General features: G+C 42.3%; 1 protein-coding gene across 6 annotated transcripts in view; it reads left to right on the top strand.

The window, feature by feature from the left end:
* LOC108240684 overlaps window positions 1-22,156 on the top strand; it is a 36,708-nt gene extending 14,552 nt beyond the window's left edge. For 2 of the 6 annotated variants that reach the window (XM_017424351.3, XM_025007652.2), the window contains exons 12-34: window positions 2,336-2,466; window positions 2,573-2,657; window positions 4,153-4,302; window positions 5,038-5,187; window positions 5,480-5,736; window positions 7,217-7,352; window positions 7,539-7,733; window positions 8,029-8,181; window positions 9,313-9,530; window positions 10,006-10,189; window positions 10,269-10,421; window positions 11,446-11,799; window positions 12,730-12,849; window positions 15,465-17,216; window positions 18,464-18,577; window positions 18,666-18,740; window positions 18,817-18,903; window positions 18,982-19,073; window positions 20,081-20,166; window positions 20,244-20,307; window positions 20,401-20,606; window positions 20,865-20,990; window positions 21,452-22,156. In XM_017424351.3, the coding sequence (XP_017279840.1) occupies window positions 2,336-2,466; window positions 2,573-2,657; window positions 4,153-4,302; window positions 5,038-5,187; window positions 5,480-5,736; window positions 7,217-7,352; window positions 7,539-7,733; window positions 8,029-8,181; window positions 9,313-9,530; window positions 10,006-10,189; window positions 10,269-10,421; window positions 11,446-11,799; window positions 12,730-12,849; window positions 15,465-17,216; window positions 18,464-18,577; window positions 18,666-18,740; window positions 18,817-18,903; window positions 18,982-19,073; window positions 20,081-20,166; window positions 20,244-20,307; window positions 20,401-20,606; window positions 20,865-20,990; window positions 21,452-21,687 (5,124 nt within the window). In that variant the 3' untranslated portion in view covers window positions 21,688-22,156. The remainder of the gene's footprint in view (window positions 1-2,335; window positions 2,467-2,572; window positions 2,658-4,152; window positions 4,303-5,037; window positions 5,188-5,479; window positions 5,737-7,216; window positions 7,353-7,538; window positions 7,734-8,028; window positions 8,182-9,312; window positions 9,531-10,005; window positions 10,190-10,268; window positions 10,422-11,445; window positions 11,800-12,729; window positions 12,850-15,464; window positions 17,217-18,463; window positions 18,578-18,665; window positions 18,741-18,816; window positions 18,904-18,981; window positions 19,074-20,080; window positions 20,167-20,243; window positions 20,308-20,400; window positions 20,607-20,864; window positions 20,991-21,451) is intronic. The other 4 variants (XM_017424352.3, XM_017424353.3, XM_017424350.3 and 1 more) reach the window with 4 other exon arrangements.
* The last annotated feature ends 1,797 nt before the right edge of the window (window positions 22,157-23,953 follow it).

Raw genomic sequence — 23,953 nt, 5'->3', positions numbered from 1 at the left:
ACTGGGAAAAGGTCATTGATATTTCTATATGAATGATTTGACATAATACATCTAAAACTAATTATTGGCCCTTGGCTAGGACCAAATTTTTAATTTTGGCCCCCTTGCGTCACTGGGTTTGACCCCCCTGCCTTAATGTGTACATCAGTGCCTGTGTGTTAGCAGTTAGCAGTACGGCCTCTTGTTGCTGGAGGTAAACATGGCTTTGGTCAGTTACTCTGCTTAACTGGAGACAGATGCTGGAGCTGCAGACCAGATGGGTTGGTGTGAAGTGAAAGTTCTTGGCTGACATCATCGACGCTCTGCAGACATGAGGAGAGGAGATCACAAAACACTTACTCACTTCTGATCCTAAATCTTGCTTTCAGACACACAGTTACAAATAAGTTCAACAACAAGTGCATTGAAATAACGCAAGCTCCCCCAAAAAAACGGCATTCCTTGAAGGAATGCTTGTCACCCGCCACCTGTCATGCAAACGTTTTGAAGGAAGTTCTCGTGTTATCTGTTAGTGTTCAGAGCATCTGTTGGGGATGATTTCACCTGCTGGTCTGCGGCTGCACTGCTCCAGTTGCACAAGTTCAACAAACTATTGCTAGCAACACTTTTTAGACAACAACTTGGAGCACAAGTCTTACTAGTCAACAATTTTGCCACACTAGAAGTCCAAAAGTCCCAACTATTTGCCTTTTTAATGCATTACTGCACCACTGTTTTACAAGACCCCAACAAAACCTAATATATATTAACTAGTCAACACAAATTAAGCCTTCTAGTTGACTTATTACTGTCAAATGCACACAACAGTCAACTAGTGCAATCTAAAAATTGAACTAGTCTACTTGTAAATTTCAAAACGCTCACTAGTTGAATAGTTTGCACATTTTTGTCCTTATTAGTTAACTAGTACAGCATAAAATGTCAACTTGTCAATTAGTGCACCTAAAATTTTGTTTAGTTGACTAGTACAGCAAAATTTAGTTACACTAGTTAACTAATGTGATTAATTTTGGCCTTAAATTAGTCAACTAGTGAGCATTTTAGAGTTTACTAGGCAACTAGTTCAATTTTAAGGTTGTACTGGTCTACTAGTGTGCACATTTGACAGTCACTAGTTAACTTGTGATGACTAGTTAGCCTGCAAGGGTTTTTGATGTATACTGGTTAACTTGTAGGACACGGTCGTCAACTAGTTTGGTGCACTAGTGTGTTAAAAAGCGAACTAGTTTGGGACTTTTTGACTATTAGTGTGGAAAAATGGCTGACTGGTTTGACTTCTGCTACAACTAGTTGGCAAAAGAGTGTTACTAGTAAGTGCTAGTAAGAGTATTTGTAGAACTAGCGCGATGTAGTGCAGCGTCGTCATGAACCAGTGGGTGAAAATGATGCTTGAAATCAAAGATATTGAATAAATACACAAATGGCTTGCCGCGGACAGAAACAGGAACGTCTCATCTGAAGGTCCTCTGGAAAAGCTTTAATCCACATCCATAAATGTGGCTTAGCGGCTGCTGAGGCGTATTTCTGCGCACAGAAAGGGTCTGTATGAGGTCTGACCTGACTAAAAACTCAGCTGCATCGCTTGAAAAGAGCCAAAGTGGATGGTTTATGGAAATCCCTGTTTAATGCTGAAAAAACACAGCTGCTTAAAAGAGAGCCGGGCAGAGAAAATGTTAGAAAGGTTCTGTTTCATTTACAATGGCTCTTTTTTATCATGAGAGAACTATAACACATGTTGGACTGCATGCGCTCATTGTAATTATATTCGAACTTCTGGCCCAGTAATTATTACTTTATGCATAACTTTGAAGCTGTTGAAGGGAACAGTTTTTGTATCTTTGAAGTAGCCTGTCAAATTAACTGGAAATGCCCAACCCTCATCTGAAAGGCTGTGTGCACGTCACCAAAATACCTCGTTAACCAGCCGACCGATTCAGGATGAATATCTATAACTGATGAACATTCAAGAATGCCACCACAGCTAATCAACCTGCCTATAAACCTGTCAATTTCACAGATATTGAGCTAAAATTTGTTGTGGTAGCAGCTGAGACCTTGCGATCAGATTCGACGTGAACATCTACAACTCTGTCATTTGTCATCATAAGATGATCTTAGGAATGTTGAGCCTTTAATTAGTATGCTGTGTGTGAGAAACTGAAGCCACGTAGTAAAATTTAAATAAACTGTGCTCTGTGATGGATCAGAGGATAAATTCTGCTTTCTGGGATGTTTAGGCATCTCGGTGACGTGCATGAAGCGTATCAAAAACAGAAAAAGTAAAAGGTTACTCATTTTTTCTGCAGTTTTGAGGCCATGACTCTTTTGTTCGCAGAGTATCGTTGACGATGTGAGCGGTCGGCAAAGCCAGGAGCAGCAATCAGCGAGCCACACTTCATCACCAGAGGGAGAGAGCTCGCCGTACGCAAACGATGCCGTCACCAGACATCAGCTGCAGGGGGAAAGGTAACAATTCAGCCTGACTTCTCTTTCTGTCTGTGCTTTATTGGAAGAGATCTTTGCGTATAATGTAAAGCACATTTGGAGTTTAAAACGTGTGTAATGTTTGCAGCAGAAAGCCCAGAGCTGAGCCCCGGCTCCCCACGGCTCCACAGAACCACCCACAGCTTCAGAAGTTCACTGTGTCTGCTGACAAGGTGAGCAGAACTCTGACACCTGCAGCTGCAAAACTGCACACCCCGAACAATCAAACATGACATAAAATACTCAGATTTATTGTGTTTTATTAACTTCACCTCAGTCTATGGTTCAAAGTCATCTTCAGTCATGTCACATTTTAAAATAAACCGTGATATCATCATTAGTTGAACTCTTGGCCATTTTGGAGATAAACACAGGCCAAAAGCTACTGAGGCAGAGGAGATGAAGGACTAAACGTTTAATAATAAAACAAAAGGCAGACAAGGAGGGGAGTAGAAAAAACATGAACGTAGCAGGAAACCAGAATACAGAAACAGTTGGACTATAATCTGAGAAACAGAGGAGAATAAATACATTGAGAGGGATAATTACTGAGTGGATGCAGGTGAGAGGATGACCGATGGGACACCGGTGATCACAGAAACCTCAGCTCACGATAAATGTTTCTTTCCAGGAGTCGACTTAATGATTCCTCTGTTTTCTTGTATGTTCAGATATTATTTTTTCTAATACGCTTAGTTGTAGTTAGTTAATTTATACTTAAAAACACAAAGACTGTGTGAGGGGGGGGGAGTAACCGGGGCTTTCAGAGCCGCATCCTGCGTGAGCAAACTTTGGTTCCAAAAACACAACATGGCAGCTACTGCAAGCCGTAAATTATGTCTTCAGTTTTGAACAACAGAAGGAGGCGGTGACATTTAGCACATTGTTTTAAGAAGACCAGTTTTCATTTTTTTTTTGCCAATGAGAGTTCGTATGTGTGCACTTAGAAAAGATTTGAGACAAAACCAAAAGTCCTACAGCAGGAAGAGACACACACCTACATTTTGGTGTATAAACTATAAAAGAATTGTAAAGAAATTATAAGTTCTGCACCTAAAACTTAGCTCCAGGTTAAACAGTCCATGGTAAAGCCTTCAAAATCTGTAAATCCTTTAAAAAACATGTAAAACATTCCAGTTCAGTTATGAAAAATCCAACTTTCTGGGTCTGGTTTAAACTTTGAATTTTGTTTCTTTTCTTTTGTGAAGCATGCCTGAGCTGCAGAGCTCCGAGGAGGGCTGGGTTTTCTTACTCATTTTACAAAAATCCCTTCGCTGTGTGTGGAAAGTTTTTTTTTTTTTTTTTTGCTTTTGCAGATTTTGTCTGTCCTATTTGAGGTACCACGACTCACAGATCACTACTGATGATGGAGCTGCACGTTTTGATACATTTTTTTTGCGTTAGTTTTCCCAAAGCTGCGGGACTGTGATGAAAACAGAAGATTAAGGGTGCTTCACTGACGTGCATTGGCCTTTATTATTATCTGACTTTCATCTATATTAGTTTATGTTTACAATAATGCCACTACATGTCGAGTTTCTAGTTTTTGTTGAGCAGATTTAAAAGTACGAAGGCTGCTCTGTACTGTTGTTTCAGTAGCTAAATTCCACTCTTTTTTCAACATTTTTACCCTTCATATGTCCCTTTTTTCTCTCTTCTCGCTCTCAGACGTTGTCCTGGCTCAAAGACAACGTAACCATGGCAACTCAGGTGTGTTCAGTGGCCAGCTCCGAGGGTCTGGAGGCGGCCAGGAGGTGTCAGCACGCCCTCGAACGAGAAATCCTGAACAACAGAGCCAGGATAGAGGTGGTGAAGAGGGTAAACCGAAGTACATCGTCATATTCCCAGTCCTTAAACATGAGCTCGGGGTGATTTACGCAAAAAGATTTAATCAACCAGACAAAATAAGTTTTCTGTGAAAACACCGGAACACTAGCTAAATGCTAAAATGTTCAAAACACTAGCTGAAAGTGAAAAAACATTCGCTTAAAGCTAAAAGATGCAAAAGACTAACTAAAAAGCAGCAAAATGTTAGCTACAAATATCAGAGGTTTAGCTAAAAGCTTAAAGTATCAAATGGCAAGCTAAAAGAAGCAGAACAGTAGCTAAATGCTAAACAACAAAAGAATAGCTAGAAGGTGAAAGTAGCAAAAGATTGGCTAAAACTAAAAGTAACAAAAGCTTAGTTAGAAGTAGCAGAACAGGAGCTAAAAGCTAAAAGAAGCAAAACAATGTTTTTGAAGGAATTTTTTGAGGAATATAACAACCAAAAGTCCTACCATCCATCTACTGAATAAGTTGAATGTTTTGAAATATGAATGACTAAAATAGCACATGCAGAAAAATAAAAAAACAGGAAAACAAAATGTATAATAATGCTGAGTCAGCATTCATGCAAAAAAGGAATCTTGGCAGGTCTGGTTTTATGTCAGCCGTCCCCAGAATGAGCTGAAATTCCACGTGAGGAAGCCAAATCAACCCCAAACCTTTCACAACATGAAGCCGAGCTTATGTTTAGCAGATGTAGTGATGAGCTGAAAACCTGTTCCTCAGGAGGGCCACGGGCTGGTCCGCGCTCAGCACCCGGGCAGCTCCAAGATTCAGGAGTTTCTCAAGCAGCTGGAGGTCCTGTGGGAAGAACTGAGGAGGAGGCACCAGAGGAACGCTGCATTCCTGCAGGCCTCGGAGAAGCTGGGCTTCAGGGTAATGTTCATAAAATATCTCTGAGCAGATTCTCCTCTCGGGTCAAACTGTTCTGGGAGAAATGCCATATATTTTGAAAGATTTCTACCATTTTTAGAGCTTTTATGTTCAGCCATCGGCATGAAGTCATAGTTAGAAACACTGTTTTTGATTTTTACCAAGGGATATGAAACATGCTTCCATTTGGACTGATTCCAGAATTACTGTGGAACTTTTTAACTTTTGCTCTGTGCGTTTTCTTGTTTTCTCTGTGCACTAAAATTAAAATGTTTGTTTTCGTTTTTGAGGGTAGATTGTGAAGGTGCTCCAAGCCCTTGGCAGCCTGGAGGCCTGGCTGGAGTCTGTGGAGCTCTCCATGAAGGCGTCTGCGTTAACTGGTGACCCCGAGTCCATCAGCGAGGCGGAGAGGGAGAGCTGTCTGCTGGAGAAAGAGGTGGCGGCCCGCGGCCTGGAGCTCAGCGCTCTGAGGCAGGAGGTGGACCGCCTTCACGGCCACAGTCACCCACACACTCGAGGGCTGCCAGCGCGCATGGAAGAGGTGGAGAGAAAGTAGGTTTTAACAGGGGTGGGGAAAGAAACCCCGCTGATTCTTCTGCTTTCGTCATGGAAGATTTGTGTTATGATTTTGGTAGTTTTGCCAGTCGCCATTGTCAGGAAATAAAGTACATCACTGTTTCCGAGATGTCACAGGTTTTTGCAACATGGAAGGGTTTATTCATAAAATTTCCAGTTCAAATTTTAAGACAAACAGTTTCACCCAATAAAGCAGAAATATAAAAGTATTCATAGATCTCATCAGCTGCCATTTTGTCCAGATTGGCAAAATAAAAAGTCCTCTCTGTGTGCTCATTAACTGCACAGCTCAGGTTTTATTCATTTGTGTGGGTCTACCCCACCGTTCACCCATTCAGCCATTACTCGTTTGGAAGAAGACGCCTTTCCCTTCGGTTGTTGCCATGGACTTTCAATAAACCCGTACGATGCTGGCTGCAGGACTGGACCTACCCAGGTCTATAAACAGGAGTTCAGTTTGTGTAAAAAGCACCAAGATGACCAAAAAAAATAAAGACACGGAAATGTCTTAGTTTAAGTGTTTCCAGGGTGGGGGTGTGTTCAGTCTAAGCAACCACTGGTGCAGATAGAAGTCCACTGCAGCAGGATGAAGGATTTTTTGTGCCATCAGGTTGAGACTGATGGACGCTCAACTCTGCCTGTTTGTCACAAACTATGACAGCTGGTTTTATTATATAACCAAATCACACTCCTATTTCTATTTAAGGCGGTATCTCACTCGGCTGCAAGTAGCTGGCGTACGACACTCATGAGCAAGAGTCCTGAATGTCTCAGAATATCTCACAACACAAGTTAAAAAAACAAACTTTTCTCTCAAAATAGTCCGACTCGCCGTCTTCAACTCGTCTCAAGAGCGCTAGAACTTTTATTCTGACACGTGCACAGGAGATTTCTGACAGAAATCATCCCAATCAAATGTCCAAGTCTAAAAATCACACTGATGATAAACAAAGATTAGAGAAACTGCATTTCCTGTGAAAATTTAGTGCTGAACGATGAAGTTAAAACAAGCATTAAAGTAACTAGACGGGGCATAAATGGAACAGAACAGTAGCTAAAAACTACAAGAAGTATATCACTATCTAAAAGTAGCAAAAATGTTAACTAAAGCTTATTGTACATGTGCATCAGTGTCACTGTGCTCCTAACTGAATGGCACAAAAAGTGCTCCATCTAGCAGCTGTAAAACACTTGCTATGATCTCATTATTTCATGCTCCAAAAAGCCAACTTAAGGCTCATTTATTCTGGAAAAAACACCTTTTATCGTTTCATATATAAACTCTGCACAGATGAGGGTTGTGTCTCATAAAGTACAGGATATATTTATGTGATGCATCATATATGATAACATAATCAGAGCTGAAGGATGATGACGGTCATCCCCCACGAGCTGCTGGCCGTGGCTGAAGTGTGGATCACAGATAAAGTTCCTCGCTGGTGTTGGTGTTTCCCAGGTACCACTGTGTGCTCAGCGCCCTGAGCCAGCAGAACTCGGAGCTGCGGGACACGCGCATGCTGACCGAGTTCCTGGAGCGCGTGGAGCTGGAGGAGAGCCAGGAGCTCGATGGGAGTCAGTTTAGCCTTGGAGAGGCAAGAAACTTACCATACGCAGTTTGCATAAGCCATAAATTCTTTCAGTATACAGCTCTTTACATATGACTGTCAACTGAAGAGTTAATTCTCATCACATCAGTTGACAGTTTGTCATTTTGGTCAACTATCCCGGTTGTAAGACTAAACCAGCCACTTTTCTCATCTCTATGAATGATTTTTCAGCCTCTGCACAGAGACATCTCCTCAGCTCCTGCTTTGCTCCGACTCCAGAGCAGCTGTGGGGGTGAGGGCCTGATGGAGATCGTGGGCGACCCGGTAGAAGAGCTCCGAGAGGCTGTGGAGATGCTGAATGACACCGTGAGGGAAAGAGGTCGATCACGAAGCCACGATCAGGCCATCCAGGAGCTGCTGAGCAAGGTACGGAGACGACTTTCTACGAATGTGGGTCCACGACGATGCTGAGTGACGTGGGATCACATCTGGTTTTCAGCTTCCAAAAAATATCCACCACTTTCCTTCAATTAGGACTTATAGTTTTGATTTGATTTATTCTTGAGTCATGTATTAAAGTATCACATAGCAGGCGGGGACTTTATGTCACAATTCCAAACACCACTTTGCAATGTGTCTCAAGTTGGAAAACAAATTATCCACTGCAGAGCGCAATGACCTAATGACAATCAACTCTCACGATGACTTTGTGTCTCATCAGCATGCCAGCCTTGCGGTTCGAGTGGAGGAGAGCTTGTGCAGCAGCAAGGAGCTGAGCCTGGACATCCTGGAGGAGGAGACAGACCTGGCTGTGCAGTGTGAGCCGGACCGCTGTGGCCTGGAGGCTCTGCAGGAGAGGCAGGACCACCTGGAGGTGAGGGGAAGATGCTGGCTCCCGCTGTGATTACGATGTAAATATTTGAAGGGATTCATTCAGTTTATTTATACAGCTCCAGTTCACAACGAAAGTCAACTCGGGGCAGTATACGAAAGAAAAAACAAACAAGTCCAAATAATAAATTCCATTCAGATCCAGATTCAAATCTAATCACAATCAGTTCAATTTATAAAACACCAATTGGTATAAATGATCTATCTAACTGTGTCAAAACTTCACTTTATTATAATCTCCCATCCTGAGCAGCACATTGAAACCTCCAGCAGAATCAGGCTTAGGATGGGTGGCCATCTGCCTCAGCTGCCTGGGGTGTGAGCGGAAAGAGACGCAGACAAACACAGGATTGGGAAGAAAAACACAGGTTAATAACAGCAATAATTACAAGTGTAAGAGAATAAAGACAGCAGCAGAGGGAGGAAATGTGGTCAGCTTGTCCTGCAGCAGTCTAAGCCTATAGCTCAGGAAACCAAAGCCAATCTTAACTATAGGGTTTATCAAAAGGAAAGACAGGGTGTCAAAAAAGGTCCAGCTCACACCACTTTCATCCAATCACATAAAGCATGCAAAAGTTTATTATCCACAGGAGAGATTTATTTGTGCGTGTGTGACTCACTTTTGTGTTGACTTTAAAAGTGTGTGTTTAGATGTCAAACTTGTAGGGTGTGTGTGAGCATCCTGAGGTTTCAGGACCGGTCGATGTGTGAAGTCAGGGAAGTTAAAGTTCTGTGTGAATCATTTTTTGGGCCTGTGTTGTGTTTATCACACGCACAAAAACAAACACACACGCTCCCAGCTGTCTGGACCCGGTACAGCCTGAAAGGCAGAAATGAGCTAACCTTCCAAACCAAAATAAGTGTGGCGTCAGCAGGCAGGCATTCACAACACGGTGTTCTCGAACTTTACTGTAGCTCGCTGCTCCCAGAGAGGCCTAATAATTACTGCCTCTTCAAAAGGTGCTGAAGACTGAGCTCGCTACAGCGTGGCAGCCCATACGTACACCATGTGGGCCTCTAATAGAATAATAATATGCATAAAGCTATGAGCATGAGGTCATAGAGACACAAGAACAGATGAAACATGATGGATTTTTGCTGTGATTCTCCACAGGTGGACTATGAGGTCATAACGGAGGACTTGAAGGAGGTGGAGAACCAGGCGTCTCGCTTGGAGGAGCTGTGCCCGGAGAGGGTGCACGTATTTGAGGCAAAGATCCAAGCCACGCTGGAGGCCTGGAATGGGCTGGAAAAGAGCGTGACGGAGAATAAATCACGTCTGCGGGAGTTCGTGCAGCTCCAGGACTTCTTCAGGAGCTACCTTGCTGTGATGTAAGCTGGATGTTTGACTGCTTGTTGAAGTGAAGGTGGTACATCACCGGGCTGCGACCAGCTGGAGAACGCGTGGCGTGGGAGTCTCCACAGCGTCTTGAGACGTTTGTGGAGGTTGTCGATTCACTTCCAGGAGTCACAGAGACACATGGTCCTGTTGCTGGAGTCACTTCGTTGTAAATACTTAATGAGACTGCAATAAACAATTTATCTATTTTCTTACAAAGTTGGGTCACCAACTAGTTCCCAACAGGTCACCACCTTAAAGAAGAACAGGATGTTCTCATTGTCAATCGCAGGTTCCAGGGGAGAGATCAGATTTAGGATGAGCTGAGGGAGAGGTAGAATAAGTTTCCTGGGTGTGTTTCCTATGAGGGAGAGTCTGGTGATTCTCACGTATTTCATGTTTTGTCTCAGAGTCCTGTTCCTTGTCTGCTAACACCACATCCTTGTCCCGCCCCGCCCCTCTGAATAGCTCGTGGACAGAAGACACGAGGTCATGCATTTTCTCCAACGCTGCTCTGCACTTAGAGAGAGACGGGCAGCGGCCACTGGCGGCAGAGCTGGACATGCAGATTGAACAAAAGTTTAAGGAGTTTGACGAGCTGGCCGTCACAGGGAGGACTCTTCTAGACAAAGAGCATCACCTCACGCAGATGGTGAGCAGAGAGACGCTCTCAAAGCTCCGTTTACTCTGCTGGGTTTACTTTTGTTTGACACACAGGTAATGTGTTGCAGGTGAGAGAACGTATGGAGGAGCTGAGGAGCATGCTGGGGTGGATCTCAGTCCACTGGAGGGCTCAGAAACAGACGTGGCTTCACAAACAGAGACAGGAGTCTTCACAAGATAGCATTTACTCCGAGGCAACCATGTGCTCATCATTTAAGGAGGTAATTTCTGCATGATTGTACCTCCTAAGCTGCTTTTAATACGACCCATTTAAAGGGATAGTTCTGTTTTTAAGGTGCTTTAAAAAAGTTGGCATCTTTCCTGCAGCAGGCAGCGGACAGAGTGCTCTCAGTTTGTAGAATCAGTCAGAATTACTGGTCTACAAGACAAGCTGATTACTGTGTGTGTATTTCACAGATTCAACATGACTGATGCAAACTTCTAGTTTAAACATGTTGAGTTTCTAAAGTCTTAATATGTTCCCCAAAACTGTAAAAGCCTAAAAGTGTTTGTTATGTTGAAATCAAACATTTTGTTCACGTTTTGTGTGAAAACTCTTCACCCTACAGCAGGAGCTTTACAGGAAAAATCGATACTATCTGCTATTAATTTATGGTGATCCCACAAAAAAAGATGCTTAGATTAAATTTTATGGTATCTATAAACCTTTGTTTGCTTGACTCACTCACTAAATGTTGCATACTGCAGATAAGACACTTACTATTCATAAGCACTTTATATAACCAAGCTTAAAGAAAACCAAACTAGATCTTTAAAGTATTTTTGCTGTACGTTTTGTGCAGAATAAATCATGCCTAATGGAGAACTAAGACAGTTAAACATGCTTTTCCACACATCCACCCTTTTGTCACTTCCCTTCATGACAGGAGAGGTTTTATCCGACCCTGCTTGTTCTGAATGAACAAAGTAAATTTATTCCACAGCACAACGACTGCGGGGTATTTCTGTGGTTTTATTGTACCGTGTGGCTCCCTTCCATGTTTCGTTTCATCCTCCTTCATTCTGAACCAGAGTTCATTCTAAGATTTCTTCTGAAGCAAATAAACACACATTGATTTGGGTCACCGTGCTGATGGAAGACAGCATCTCTCAAGGTGTTAAAGACCTCCCAAAAAAAGAGTAAATATCTGCCACTGAAGCAGGCTTACGATGAGAGGAGACCGATTGTAAAGAAACTCAATTTAAATCTTTGCTTTTTGGGGGGTTTTCTGCTGTTCCACACAGACTCCACCACCGGAATTAGAGGACGTTCATTCCCTCCATCCAGAAGCTGCCAGTATTTGTGAAAACCCAACAAAAGCAGCCACAGATAGCCGCCCCTCGTCCTCGACAGCTGAGCAGCACGAGGAGAGGCAGTCGGACGACGGGTATGAGATCATGAACAGGATTGGACCTCGGGCCGAGTCTCCCAAAGCAAACATCACGGTGCTAAAGGAGAGCAGCAGCCCCACGATGGGAGACGCAGTCAACCTCATACTCAGCTTTAACAACACAGGGGACGGTCAGGTGCAGGTGCTGGACAGTCAGCCTTCCAGGACGGATGTGACGATGGAGGAGACCTCTGAGCCTCTGCACAGGGTGAGAATCACACGCAACACTAAACACCTGGCGGCTCGGTTTATTTGACTTCACCTGACTTCACCTGGCTGTTTGAGTGCAATCAGATGTCATTTCCCACTTTGTATGCAGACACACACACAGTTTTACACAGCTTCACTGTGAATGTAACATCAGTGATGTGTTTAATTATGTGAGTCTAATGTGACATAAAGCTCCTCAGGCTGTTGTCCTGTGATTGACATGCTATATTACAACCACAGTGGGTCCAAAAACAATCAGAACAAACAAACCAAAGAGAATTCGTCCATACAACATCCTGTAATCTATTCTTATAAAAAGGTCCTGTCCAAAAAAGACCTTTTATTAGGAAGGACAGTTCATTAAAGCTTTTAACTGAAAATAAATCAATAAATAAAAAGCTGTATCTTCAGGATACTCCCAGAGTGGCTGTTTAATTGTCTTCAATCAGCCTGCAGCTGAAACAGACACTTTATTTTTATTTTTTTTACCAAGACATCCAGGTAATAACTCACACATCAGTTCAGTAGGAGAGCCTATATTTGGGCTCTGGACGGATTGTGTTCAGACCTCCTAACACACGTGTGTAAATGTGGTCCAGACCACTCCAAAACATTTTCCATGCACATTCAGGCTGTTCAAACCTGTATTTAGAGCTCTCCGAATGCAATCCGAACTCTCAGGATCAAATTTAGTGACGAGTCTGAACAGCCCCTTGAAGACACCAAACACTGTTTTAAAATCTCAGGATTCTACTACATACTTCTTCTTCTTTAAACACAATAAATAGGAGATTTGCAGCTGTTTTGCATCTAAGGGCAGGACAGTTTCTTCTCACTGCTTGGGATCTCCCTTCTTACTGTCCTGCTGGCTGGTTGTACTCTTGTTTTGGCGTTTATGTCTTCCTTTTTGCTCATTTTCTCCCTTTAGCCCTCTCTGCCTCCATCTTCTCCTTGTAAAACCTTTTGGAGGCGCTGCCAGGGGCTTTTGGAAAATACTTTGGGTAGTTTAAAGCGAAAGAAAAAGGTTTATCGGCAGAGTGCAAACGAGGTAAAAAGCGAAGCGTTAACTGGGACTGCATGCAGCATCTTAAAGTGTGCTGGGACTGCATGCTGTGTTTTCTCAGGGGAGCATGCTCTTCTAACCCACTACAAGGTAGAGCCATTCTGTAATTTCATCATGTTGTTGTCATTGTTCTTTCGGCCGCTTCTTTCTGCAGGGGTCAATTGTTTTACTCCAGATGCCCTTCCTGATGCAACCTGCAGCCTCGGGATTACAAGACTGCAGTACTGACCGAGCTGCCGCAGCCCTTATGTTGTTGTCTTTTCTGTAATTAGATTAAACAGAATCTAAACATGAAGGCCAAAGTGCAGTCATACCTGCACAGATATGCCAATAGCTAGCTGCAGCTGCTGCTGCTAACCCCAGAATTTCATGTAAATAAACATGTATTATAACTGATAGTGGTGTGAAATTAGCTGTTAGAACATACAACATGTAAGATATTATTCATTCATAACTTTCCACAGAACTCCATCTTTAAATATCTATTATATTATATATCTATTATATCCCTTGTGACATTATATACGATTTCATGCAATATTGTGAGATCTTGCCAGGTCTGTTAACACTCAGAGAAAATCAGAAAATTAGCTCCATATCTGTTCAAACTGACTGAGTTACCGCCATTTTTGTGTTAAATAGCTGTGCTGGTTATCTTGAATTGGGTTGACTCCAAAAGATAATCAGTTGTAGATGATTAGTTTCTGAGAGTTTCACTAAAATCCATCCACTGGTTCATTATCACCTTTGCCTTCGGCAGGAGGTGATAAATATCTCAGCTTGTGGCCCTGACAACAACTGTGTGCATTTTGAAGTTTAATGAATCAATTTTCCACTAATCCAGCTTGTGTTCTGTAAACTCAGATAAATGGCTTAACTCTAAACATGGAAATAAGAGAACGTAAACTTTTGGCTGCCATTAAAAGTTTTATTTGGGCCTCAACATGTTAAATGAGGCAGGATTTAAAGCCGATAAGCTCTGCTGACAGATACACAAACCGGCCGATGACTTGTGAAAACACACACGTCTTCTCCCCGTCGTGATCGTTGACAGAAACTCCTTCTCCTCACGCGGCTGATGTAAAGCTGCTCGTGTCTGACTTTCCCTCGCTCCGCCACAATTGTGTGAAAAAGGTGACCTCATCCTCCCTTCCTGTGAACGTTCTGCTCCAAAATGGCTCCCAGTCGGAGTGCGTCCCGAATGCCGAGACGGAGAACTGTTGCTGAACCCTTTTAGAAAAGGCCCCCAGACTGAACGGTGTGATTTATAGTCTGGAGCTTGTACAGAAACAAGAGATTAGTCACAGAGTTGAAAGGTCAAGACATTACAGCTGCGCATGACGACATGTGCAGCCGCACGTGATTTTCATTAAGCTCTGCAAGTTCGCTAATTGAATCAAGTTGTTCAGTGCTTTCATCTGTTGTTTGATTTTTTTTTTAATACATTTTCATTTTTGTGTGCATCTCAAACATTCCTAAATCTGCTGTTTGCTTGAATGTGTGAGTTAATAGTTTTGTTGTCATGTCAGACTGTAACACATGAATCTCACAGAAAGCTGCAAAGTTTCACCCTGCAGAAAGCACGCATGCATAAACAGCGCCCTGCAAATGTATTCATCCCTGTTGGTATTCTGTGTTTTGTTGCCTTACAACCTGAAATCTAATTAGATTTATAATTTGATTAAATGCAACAACTCTCAAAAAATACTTCAGATTAATGAGGTTCAGTTGGGGGGAAAAAAGAGTTTAAAATAATTTTTTAAATTATAAAACTGACAAGTTGTGGATGCATATTGTATGTAGTCAGCTCCTTCTGCTTTGAAGCCCCAACAATTACCTTCAGAGGCCCTAATTACGTAATTAGTTAATTATGAGACACCTGTAAGCAATCAAAGTGTCAAATCATCTCAGTATCCCAGAATCAACACCAGTTCAACATCCCCAAGTCTTAGTAGTGCAAATTACCATCGAGGTCACAAAGACCAATCCCCCACACAGGTCAGAAGAACAGATCAGGGTTGGGTTATAAAAATAAATCTATTATTTAAAATAAAAAAATTGATGCCACCACTGCAAACCTGCCAGGAGAGGGTCGTCCGGGCATTAATCAGAGAAACATCCGGGAGGCCAAAGTCTAATAAACTGGAGTCTTCTAGAGATTTGAAACTGGGACAGGAGTTCACCTTCTAGCAGGACAATGAGTCTAAACACACTGCTGCAGCAACACTTCACTGGTTTAAGGAGAACCGGTCAAAGATCCTGGAATGGTCAGATTGTTGGACACAAAGAGACAGAGCAGTTTGGTCATGAAGTCCAGTCAGAAGCTCCTGGAGACGGACCTGCAGAGACCTGCGGATGTAATGCACACAAAAGTTTACAAGAAGACAATCTTGAATACCAAAATTAAAATTTTCCCCCAATTTAACTTCATTAATCTGAAGTATTTTTTGTAGAATTATTACTTTTAATCAATTAAAAATCCAAATAAAGTCCAGATTGTAAGGCAACAAAATGGAAAGAATACCAAGATAGATAAATACTTTTTCAAGGCACTGTACAGCTTAAATCATTTTAAATTTGTTCTCTGTCCTGTTTTACAGGTAAGTACCTACCTGCATGTGAAGGACAACAACCTGGCTGTGGCCCCAGTGTATGAGAGCATCACCCTTCCCCGCCAAAAGAGCCGCCCTGCAGCCTCAGCCTCTCCTGCGTTTGTGCCGTCCTCCTCCTCGCAGCCTTCCTCACTGCCCGAACCACAAACGACCAACGTGACCTTCCACCCCATGACGGGAACCGGCGGCGGCGGCGGCTCCATTTTCAGCAGCCTGAAGAGGATGAACAAGAAGAGGAAGAGGAAGAGAGATGCACGCAGGCACACGATACAGAAAATCATGGGAGTGGATGAGCAGACTGTTGGGATGCATGGCTGCGAGGCAGTTCCGTACGACACACAAACATGGCCGCTGAAGGAAGGTCGAAGGAAGAAGAACTCAGGAAAGAGAACGGATGGGGTCGAGGCGATGGCCTACATGAAGAATCCTCTGCTGGCAGATATCGACACGGAGTGTTTGGAAGAATACAACATCACTCCATACGCTGTATCAGCAGGTCAGGTCAAAGGTCATTGCAGATTCCTCTCTTTGGGCTCAGTGTTGAGCTTTGATCTGCCAAAGGACATGACCCTCATCCCGAGCATCCAGGATATCATTACTATCGCCCCTCCAGAGGCCAAAAAAGGTGACCTGGACCCTCACTCACAGAGGAACACGGTCCTGAGCTCGTTCAGACAGACTCGCCTCGTTCCCACCGTCACAGAAAGTTCAGCCAACTCATCAACAACTAAAGCTTTGTGTAACGAGGACAAAAGTGTCCGACCTCCATCAGTTCGTTACCTTGGAGAAAATGAGGATCAGGCTGTGCAGTTCGCTCCATCAGATATTAAATCAAATACAGCTGAAAGAGATGGAATGAGCCAGTCAATTTATGAGAATCAAGCCTCTGATTCGGCCCCTCACAAACACAAGTGCCTTAGTGTCCACACACTCATCCGGGACCTGAATGGACACCAGTACCATAAATGTGCGAGATCTCAGTGCAAGCAGGAAGAGAGTCCTCGGCTTGAGTTGAACCAAGCGTCTCACATGAGAGTGAATGTGAAGTCGACGATGAGCGTCAGCGTTCAACAGGACTCTGCAGATCCCAGCAGTTTCAGGCTTTGCACTGATGCTCCGTGTCCAGACCACCTGCAAACCAAAGGAGTCGTGGGGAGGCTGGTTTCTCTTGAAGTGGGAGGTATAGACTGCTGTAAAACAAGAGAAAATGATGCATTGTCTTCCAGCACGAACCGAGACTCAGCAGATCCCGTTCGGCTCGATCACCAGCAGTTTGAGGAGGAGGAAGAAGAGCTGGAGGACATCTGGAACCAGACTACGGGCTACAGGCAGAGCATCTGCTCAGATATTATGTACCAGCACAACCAGGAGGACGTGGCGGTCGAACCGCTTTGCTGCTCATCCACAACAACAACAACAAACCAGGCGGGGCTTTACAGAAACCTGGTCACCGCCTCAGCACCCAACCTCCTTGTGGCCGAGTTCAAACTACCGAGCCACGTTCAGAGCTCCCTGGTGCAGAGCGATGAAGAGCTCCTTCCTCCTCTGGCTGGAGGAGAGCGGCGATCATGGGCAGCTTTCCCGAACAAGGAACCGGCCAATCAGAGGTCAGTGGTGGTGAACGAGACGGCGTCGGATCCTGTGAAGCTGCCAGATGTGGCGGACAATCCGAGATATGTTTATCAGTACAGAGAGGAGGAAGAGGAGGAGGAGGAGGAGGAGCTCACTGGTGGCTTGAAGGTGAGGTTTAAAGTATGACATATATTCTCTAGTTTGTGTACATAATTATATACCACAAATAAATATTTTAAAAGTCAGCTTCATTCGTGTAAAAGACTGAAAACTTTACATTTTACAGTACATTACTATATTACAATACACACACACACACACACACACACACACACACACACACAAACACACTGTATAACAAGTAAACAGTGAGTCATCCACATGGCAATTATTACATTTTTAGTAGAAAATACACAAATTTTCAAAGGTTAGTTGAGGTCATTTGAAAAACAGTTTAATTCTGATTGGACTGATGATCTAAACGATCTAAAGCAACGATGCCTTGAAGCAAGAAGATCACAGGTTCGACTCCCAGCTGCAGCCTTCCTGTGTGGAGTTTGCACGTTCTTCACGTGCACAGTTCAGTTATTTAGCTGTTCTTAAATTTTCCCTAGATGTGAACGTTTGCCCAATAAGGACCGGAGATAAGCGTCAGTTCCCCGCAGCCCTGGAAAAGAACGAGTGAGGAAAGAAAAGGAGTTACTTTGACAGAAACATTCTGACATTCCTGCCTGAAGTGCTGCAGCTATTTTACTGTAAATAACCACGAAACAAGAAACTGGCAGCAATGTAAAAGTTTATAAAACAACATTTACATGAACAGCTATGAAATGTCTGAGATAGGAGTTGTTTTAAGACACTTTGGTCATCAGTTTGCTTTGAATTAAGCCACTGAGGCCATTAAGTTCTTTCTACAACAAGTAAGATATTAATTGTTTGTAACTTTTCCCCAGAACCACCTTTTCAAAGAAACCTGCGCTGTTGCTTTAACCCTCTCAAGGCAGGCATTGCAGATTTGCAACAGCGAATTGCATATACCTAATTACTCCACATTCATATTTTATGAGCCTTATTTTACTTAGAAGATAATTTACCCAAATATCTGATTTTTCCTGTTACTAAAACTTAATTTGAGCCTGAGAGGGTTAAGTCATGATTCAAAACAAATAATACATTTAGCAGATGTTTGGAAATTGGGTCTGCTGATTTTTACAGTCAGTTTTCTCACTTACTGCATTAATTAATAATAAAGATTCAATAATTATCCAATCGTGGTGCAGAAATAAAGATTTATGTAAACATAAATATAAGTTCTCAGCCTGTAGCTGGGTTGATCAGGATTAATTAATGTCTGTATTAAAGGGAAAACAACATGAAAATGAATGTTTTTAGATGTGAAATCTCTTCCTGAACAGGACCAGTCAATAAATCTGCTGTCTGTCTGTTTGGACCGGGCCTGTCAGCAGAACCTGGATGACCTGGAGAAGAAACAGGAGCAGGTGGCCACAGGAGGGCGCTGTTTCATCCTGGTGAGATGTGAAGTTTGTGCCCAGCTAAAAGAAAACCCTGTTTGTTCTGCGGGTTGTTCTTCTTACATGACAGTGTTTTGTTTTTTAGAGTGGAAAACCTGAGCTGCAGTCTATGGAGGGAACTCTGGAGAGGAAACACAAGCTGCAGCTGGGAGGAAAGAAAGTAAGGAAGGTGTGAGGCAACCCAGTCAGCGGGCATAAAGCGCTGAGTCAGCAGCACTCTTATCTTATTTCCACAGGCGGCCTCCAGAGGCTGGAGCTCCTACCACACTGTCCTGCACAGACACACCTTGTGCTTCTTCCAGGACAGAAAGGAGACGCTGCGAGTGAGCACACACAGAAACGTCAGAAATAAGATCAGGATCAGGTAGAATCTGGTGACTAATCATCACTTTGTGCTGCAGAGTTCTGCGTGTGGCCTTCCATTAAACCTGATGGGAGCTGAGTGTTTACCCGCCCCAGATTATACCAAAAAACCCAACTGCTTTCGGTTACGGTAAGAATGCAGGAGCAGCTAAAATGTCAAATTAAAGTTAAACACAACTAGAGAAAATGCATTTTCTGTGAGTACAGAATGACTTCTTCACTGATTAATACAGTTAAAAGAAGCTAAATTATCAAAACAGCCAAAAGCTAAAATCAGTAAAACCATAACTAAAAGCTAAAATTAGCTAAATATAAGAGCTACAGTTAACAAAATTGGAGCTAAATCCTTAAAAAAGCAAAACTGTATCTAAACGCTAAAATGAGCAAAATTGTAACCAAAAGCAAAAATCATCAAAACAGCAGCTAAAAGCTAAAATAAGCAAAACAATAACTAAACGCTTAAAATGACAAAACATATATAAAAGCTAAAATTAGCTCAATTGTAGCTAAAAGCTAATATAAGCAGAATTTTAGCAAAAAAAATAACATGAGCAAACCTGTATCTAAAAGCTAAAATCAGCAAAATGATAGGTAAAAGCTTAAAATAGGAAAACACTACCTAAAAGCTAAAATGGGCAAATTGTAGCTAAAAGCTAAAATGAGCAAAATCTTAGCACAAGACTGAAAACAGCAAGACTGAAAGTAAAACCTATATTTAGCTAAACTGTAACAGGTGGGATCAAATTAGGAGCTAAAAGCCAAAAGTAGCATAAGAAGACAAAAAACGGAGCAAATATACTGAAGCAGAGATCAGAGAACAGCTTTTAAAAAGATCTGAATGTATTTTTATAGAAAATATTTTGTTAATAAAGTTAAATAATTCAAAAAATGTCAAAGTTACAAATCCTATAAAAGTCTTAACACACTATTCTCAATCGGGGTGAAGCTTTTAATGTTGTTTATGAATGATTACATTAGCACAAAGTTTGCAGAAGTAGTTTGAAAACAAAAACCATCAGAAGAAACTCCAACAGGAAACAGTCGTATGAACGCTGACTCAGCGTTCCAACGATCACTCATTTAAAGAACGGTTCTCTGGCTCTCAGATCGGTGACAGGCGTGTTTTCTGGTTCTCAGGCTCCGTGATGGGTCTGAATACCTGTTTAATACCCCCTCACGCTTCATGATGAAGAAATGGATCATGAAGATTCAAGCAAGCACATGTGAGCACAATTAACTCAGTGATGCCAATTTATGTGTCAAAAAAAACACGACTTATTTTCTTTTTTTCCCCTAAAAGGCCAGAGTGACTCTGCGTCTGTGTTATCAGGTGTTCGTGTTGATCAAGACCTGTCTAAGTCTTTGTAAGACAGCCATCCAGCAACCTAAATGACAAAAAAAGCTCCAACTTTTACACTATTCCTTGATATTTACATTTCATTTCTCCATCTCCTCAGAAAGCCGTCCGTGTGCTTCAGATGTGAAGATCAATCCAGCTGTCGCTGCTCTCCTCAACAGGATGTCACCAACACATTCCCCAGGCACAAACCACAGAGTTTTACCCAAACCAAACAAACTCTTTTCCTCCCCAAAGAGCCACAGAGTCAGCCAACAGGTCTGAATGAGCAGCGGACCGTCTCATCCTCTGGTGCAGACTGCTGCAGTAAGTCACCAGCACTCTCCAGGTGCTCGTTAAAAAGGTTAATGTGATTTATTTAGCTACACGGTGTTTAAGACTAGCTTTAACTAGCATTTAAAAAACACCAACAAAGAAAGCATTGAGCAGCTCTTACAGGTACAGTCAGCGCCACTAGAGGGAGCCATTGTTGTTTTTCTGCACACCCAACAGCTGCTCAGACAGTTTTTGCTTTAGGTTTTTGTTACTCAGCTTTTCTGTTTCACCTCTGTCCCTCCCCTGGAGAAGACAGGAGCAGTTTAGGACAGACGGTGACACCTGGGGACAACATGTCTTCGTCCCCTCAGTCCCCTGAATCTGGAGGTCAGGACTGGCTGAGCAGCAAGCAGCGATCCCACTCCTTCACATCAGGTTGGTTTCAACTCGTGTTCCAGGAATCCTTTAAAAATTTTAATTAACTGTGAAAATGTTTTATTATTATTACTTATTATTATTTATTTTCTGCAATCAAACTGCTTCTGCATATTTTAGCCACTCATAAATCAAAACGTTCGGCTCATTTTAGAGATGGAGGCAATCAACTTTATGGTATATTTTATACTTTTCAAAATATTTAACTTTATTACAAATATTTTCCACATTATATATATTGAGATCTCTACAATTCCTTCAGAAAACATTGTTCTTTTTGATATCTGCTGCAGAACTGGCTCCGTTTTGTCTTTTTATGCTAACATTTAGCTTTAAGCTACAATTTGGCTGCTTCTAGCACTTAGACCGCCTGTTGATACTTTTAGCTTTTAGTTCACAGTGCATTTCACATAGAAAATTTCTCTCTTTTTTCAGTTTTCTTGTATTTCTTATTTTCTCAGCAACTTACCAGAAGATCCAGCCCGTGCTGCGCCCCCCAGGAGGAAGAGGAGTGGGGAAAGGGTCCAACTACTGCGTGACTCTGGTGGTCGGAGACCACGCCGGTCCGGGGGCCCCACCTGGGCCCTCACCTGGATGGCAGCAGGACCAGTACTCGGCTCTGAGAAGCTACGTGAGCCTGCCACGGCCTTGCAACAAGTCCGTCTTCAAAAAGTTCTTCGGCAAAAAGGACCTCTGAGTCAAGAAACGTTGATTTTTACTGATAAGGAGATTTAGTTTCTAATGTGCAGTGCACAGAAATAACTAAAAATACACAACTACTGACTATATTTATGATGAAAAGACCTACATGAGTTTCAATTTTGGATGCGCTCGATATAAATCAGTCAGTTAATCTTTGTTATGAGTGTTTTTATTATTATTATTATTATTATTATTAGTGTTTATTCAGAACTAACAAAACTGTATTGGTGTGCGCTGTGTAGTTACAGATTTGAGTGGATTTTCTCTGCAGCTTTGTTTCTTTTTCTCTGTCACTTCTTGTTGTTTTTGTTTTTTTGGGTCAATAATTCACCGTCCTGTTTAGCTGATATCTTCTTAACTCAAGTATCAATGATATCCTGAGCTCCTGAAACTTAAATCAGCAGTTTGATACTGTTTGATTGATCTGCAGCACAAACTATATATAATAAAACATTAAGAAAAGAGTTTGCTTTGGCTGTGTGTAAAGTGTATCTTTAAGTTAGTTGGAAATGATTAAAATTTGCTGTAGAAGCTGAAACAAAGTTCTTAAACGCTACCTAAATGGAGCCAAACAGCTAAAAGCAGAAACTAAAAGTAGAAAAATGCAAGTTTAAAAAGTAAAAGTAACAAAAGGGAAACCAAAAGCTGAAAGTAGCATAGCTAAAAGTATTAAAATGCAAGCTAAAAGCTAAAATGATCACCCATTAGCAGCCATCTCCTCTATGAAATGAACATTTTAAATAAAAAAGGCTTCAAGCAGAACAAAGTATGCAAACATAGTTAGGTTGCAAAGATGTATTGAAAAATAAAACCCAGGAAACAATAGTGTGAATGCTGAATCGGTCTTCCTATTATGGATGTTTTTAAAGTTCTGTTGGCCTCTCTGGAGTCTCTGAGGAGAAATAAAATAAACAGGACAAACAGGGAGATGAAAGGCTGAGAACATCTTCACATCATCAACCGTCTTGTTGCATTTTAAACCCAGACTGCGTTCAAAGACATGATTCAAACCTACATAATCAGCTCCGCAGTGAGTCTGAGGAGTCAGACGCTCTCTGTAGATGTGGTTGCATAACGAGCTTTATGCAGAAAGGCTGTTTAACATTACAAAATATTCAGTGTCTGAGAGGAAGTAGTGACAGATCTGAGGATTTATGATCCAGAGAAGGTGACACCAGCTGAAATCCAATCAAAGCACAGAAGAACATCTGAGAGTTTTGATGCTTATTCTGAAAATTGCTGGTGAAAAAATAATAATAGCGTGAATGCTGAGTCAGCATTTAGCTTTTAGCGTTTAACCGCTGTTTTGCTAATTTCAGTAAAAAACCCACTAAGGTCACTGAAATAACTTAAAACTGATAAAAGTAATAATAAGGAAAAAAAATCAACAATCAGTCTTTTGATTTTGGTTCAACAGAATTATTTTAAAAAACAAACTAATGAAACTGACAGAAAGGATGATACCTCTAAAAAAGATTGAAACCAATCTAACCACGGGGACATGTCCTGGAATCAGTCAGGCTGCCTGTTTAAAGGGGGACAGGTAGTCACAGGGCTGTTTGGTATCACGGCGTGTACCACACTGAACATAGAGGACAGGAAGCTGAGGACAGAGTCGTCTCAGGAGCTCAGAAAGACAACGACTGAGCAGCAGAGACTGTCAGACCGTCTCCAAGCAGCTGGACAGAAGGTTCAGGTCCACAGGACTGGAGACAACCTCCCTGGACATGTCCACAAGAGGACAACTGAGGACAAACTGAAGAGACGGATAATAAAATGGTAACCAAAAAGATCAGAGGTGAACTCCAGGGTCAAAGGTCATCAGTGTCAGATCGCACCATCGGCCTGTTTGAGACAAAGTGGACATAATGGAAGACGACGGAGGAGGACACCAATGAAGACAGACTGGAATTTACCAAAACCCATACTGAGACGCCACAGAGCTTCAGGGAGGATGTCCTTTGGACAGATGAGACAAAACTGCAGCTTTTTAGCAACAAGTCCCATCAGCTCTGTGTCCACAGACCCAAACATGGACCAAAGACCAGAACCCTGAACCTACAGGGGGACATGGAGGAGGCTCGGTTCTGTTCAGGGTCCAATGAAACCTGAAGACTATCAAGGCTTTCTGGAGCCAGAGGTGCTGCTCAGAGTCAGAAAGCTCGGTCTCAGTCTCAGCTCATGGGTCCAACAGGATAATGACCCAAAACACCAAGAACGGGTCAGAACCAAACATTGGACCGTTCTGAAGAGGCCTTCTG

Source organism: Kryptolebias marmoratus, linkage group LG22 (genome assembly GCF_001649575.2).
Source record: "Kryptolebias marmoratus isolate JLee-2015 linkage group LG22, ASM164957v2, whole genome shotgun sequence".
In the NCBI taxonomy this organism is placed as follows: Eukaryota; Metazoa; Chordata; class Actinopteri; order Cyprinodontiformes; family Rivulidae; genus Kryptolebias; species Kryptolebias marmoratus.
Note: the sequence above shows the minus strand (reverse complement) of the source record. Positions and strands in the feature narration are given on the sequence as shown.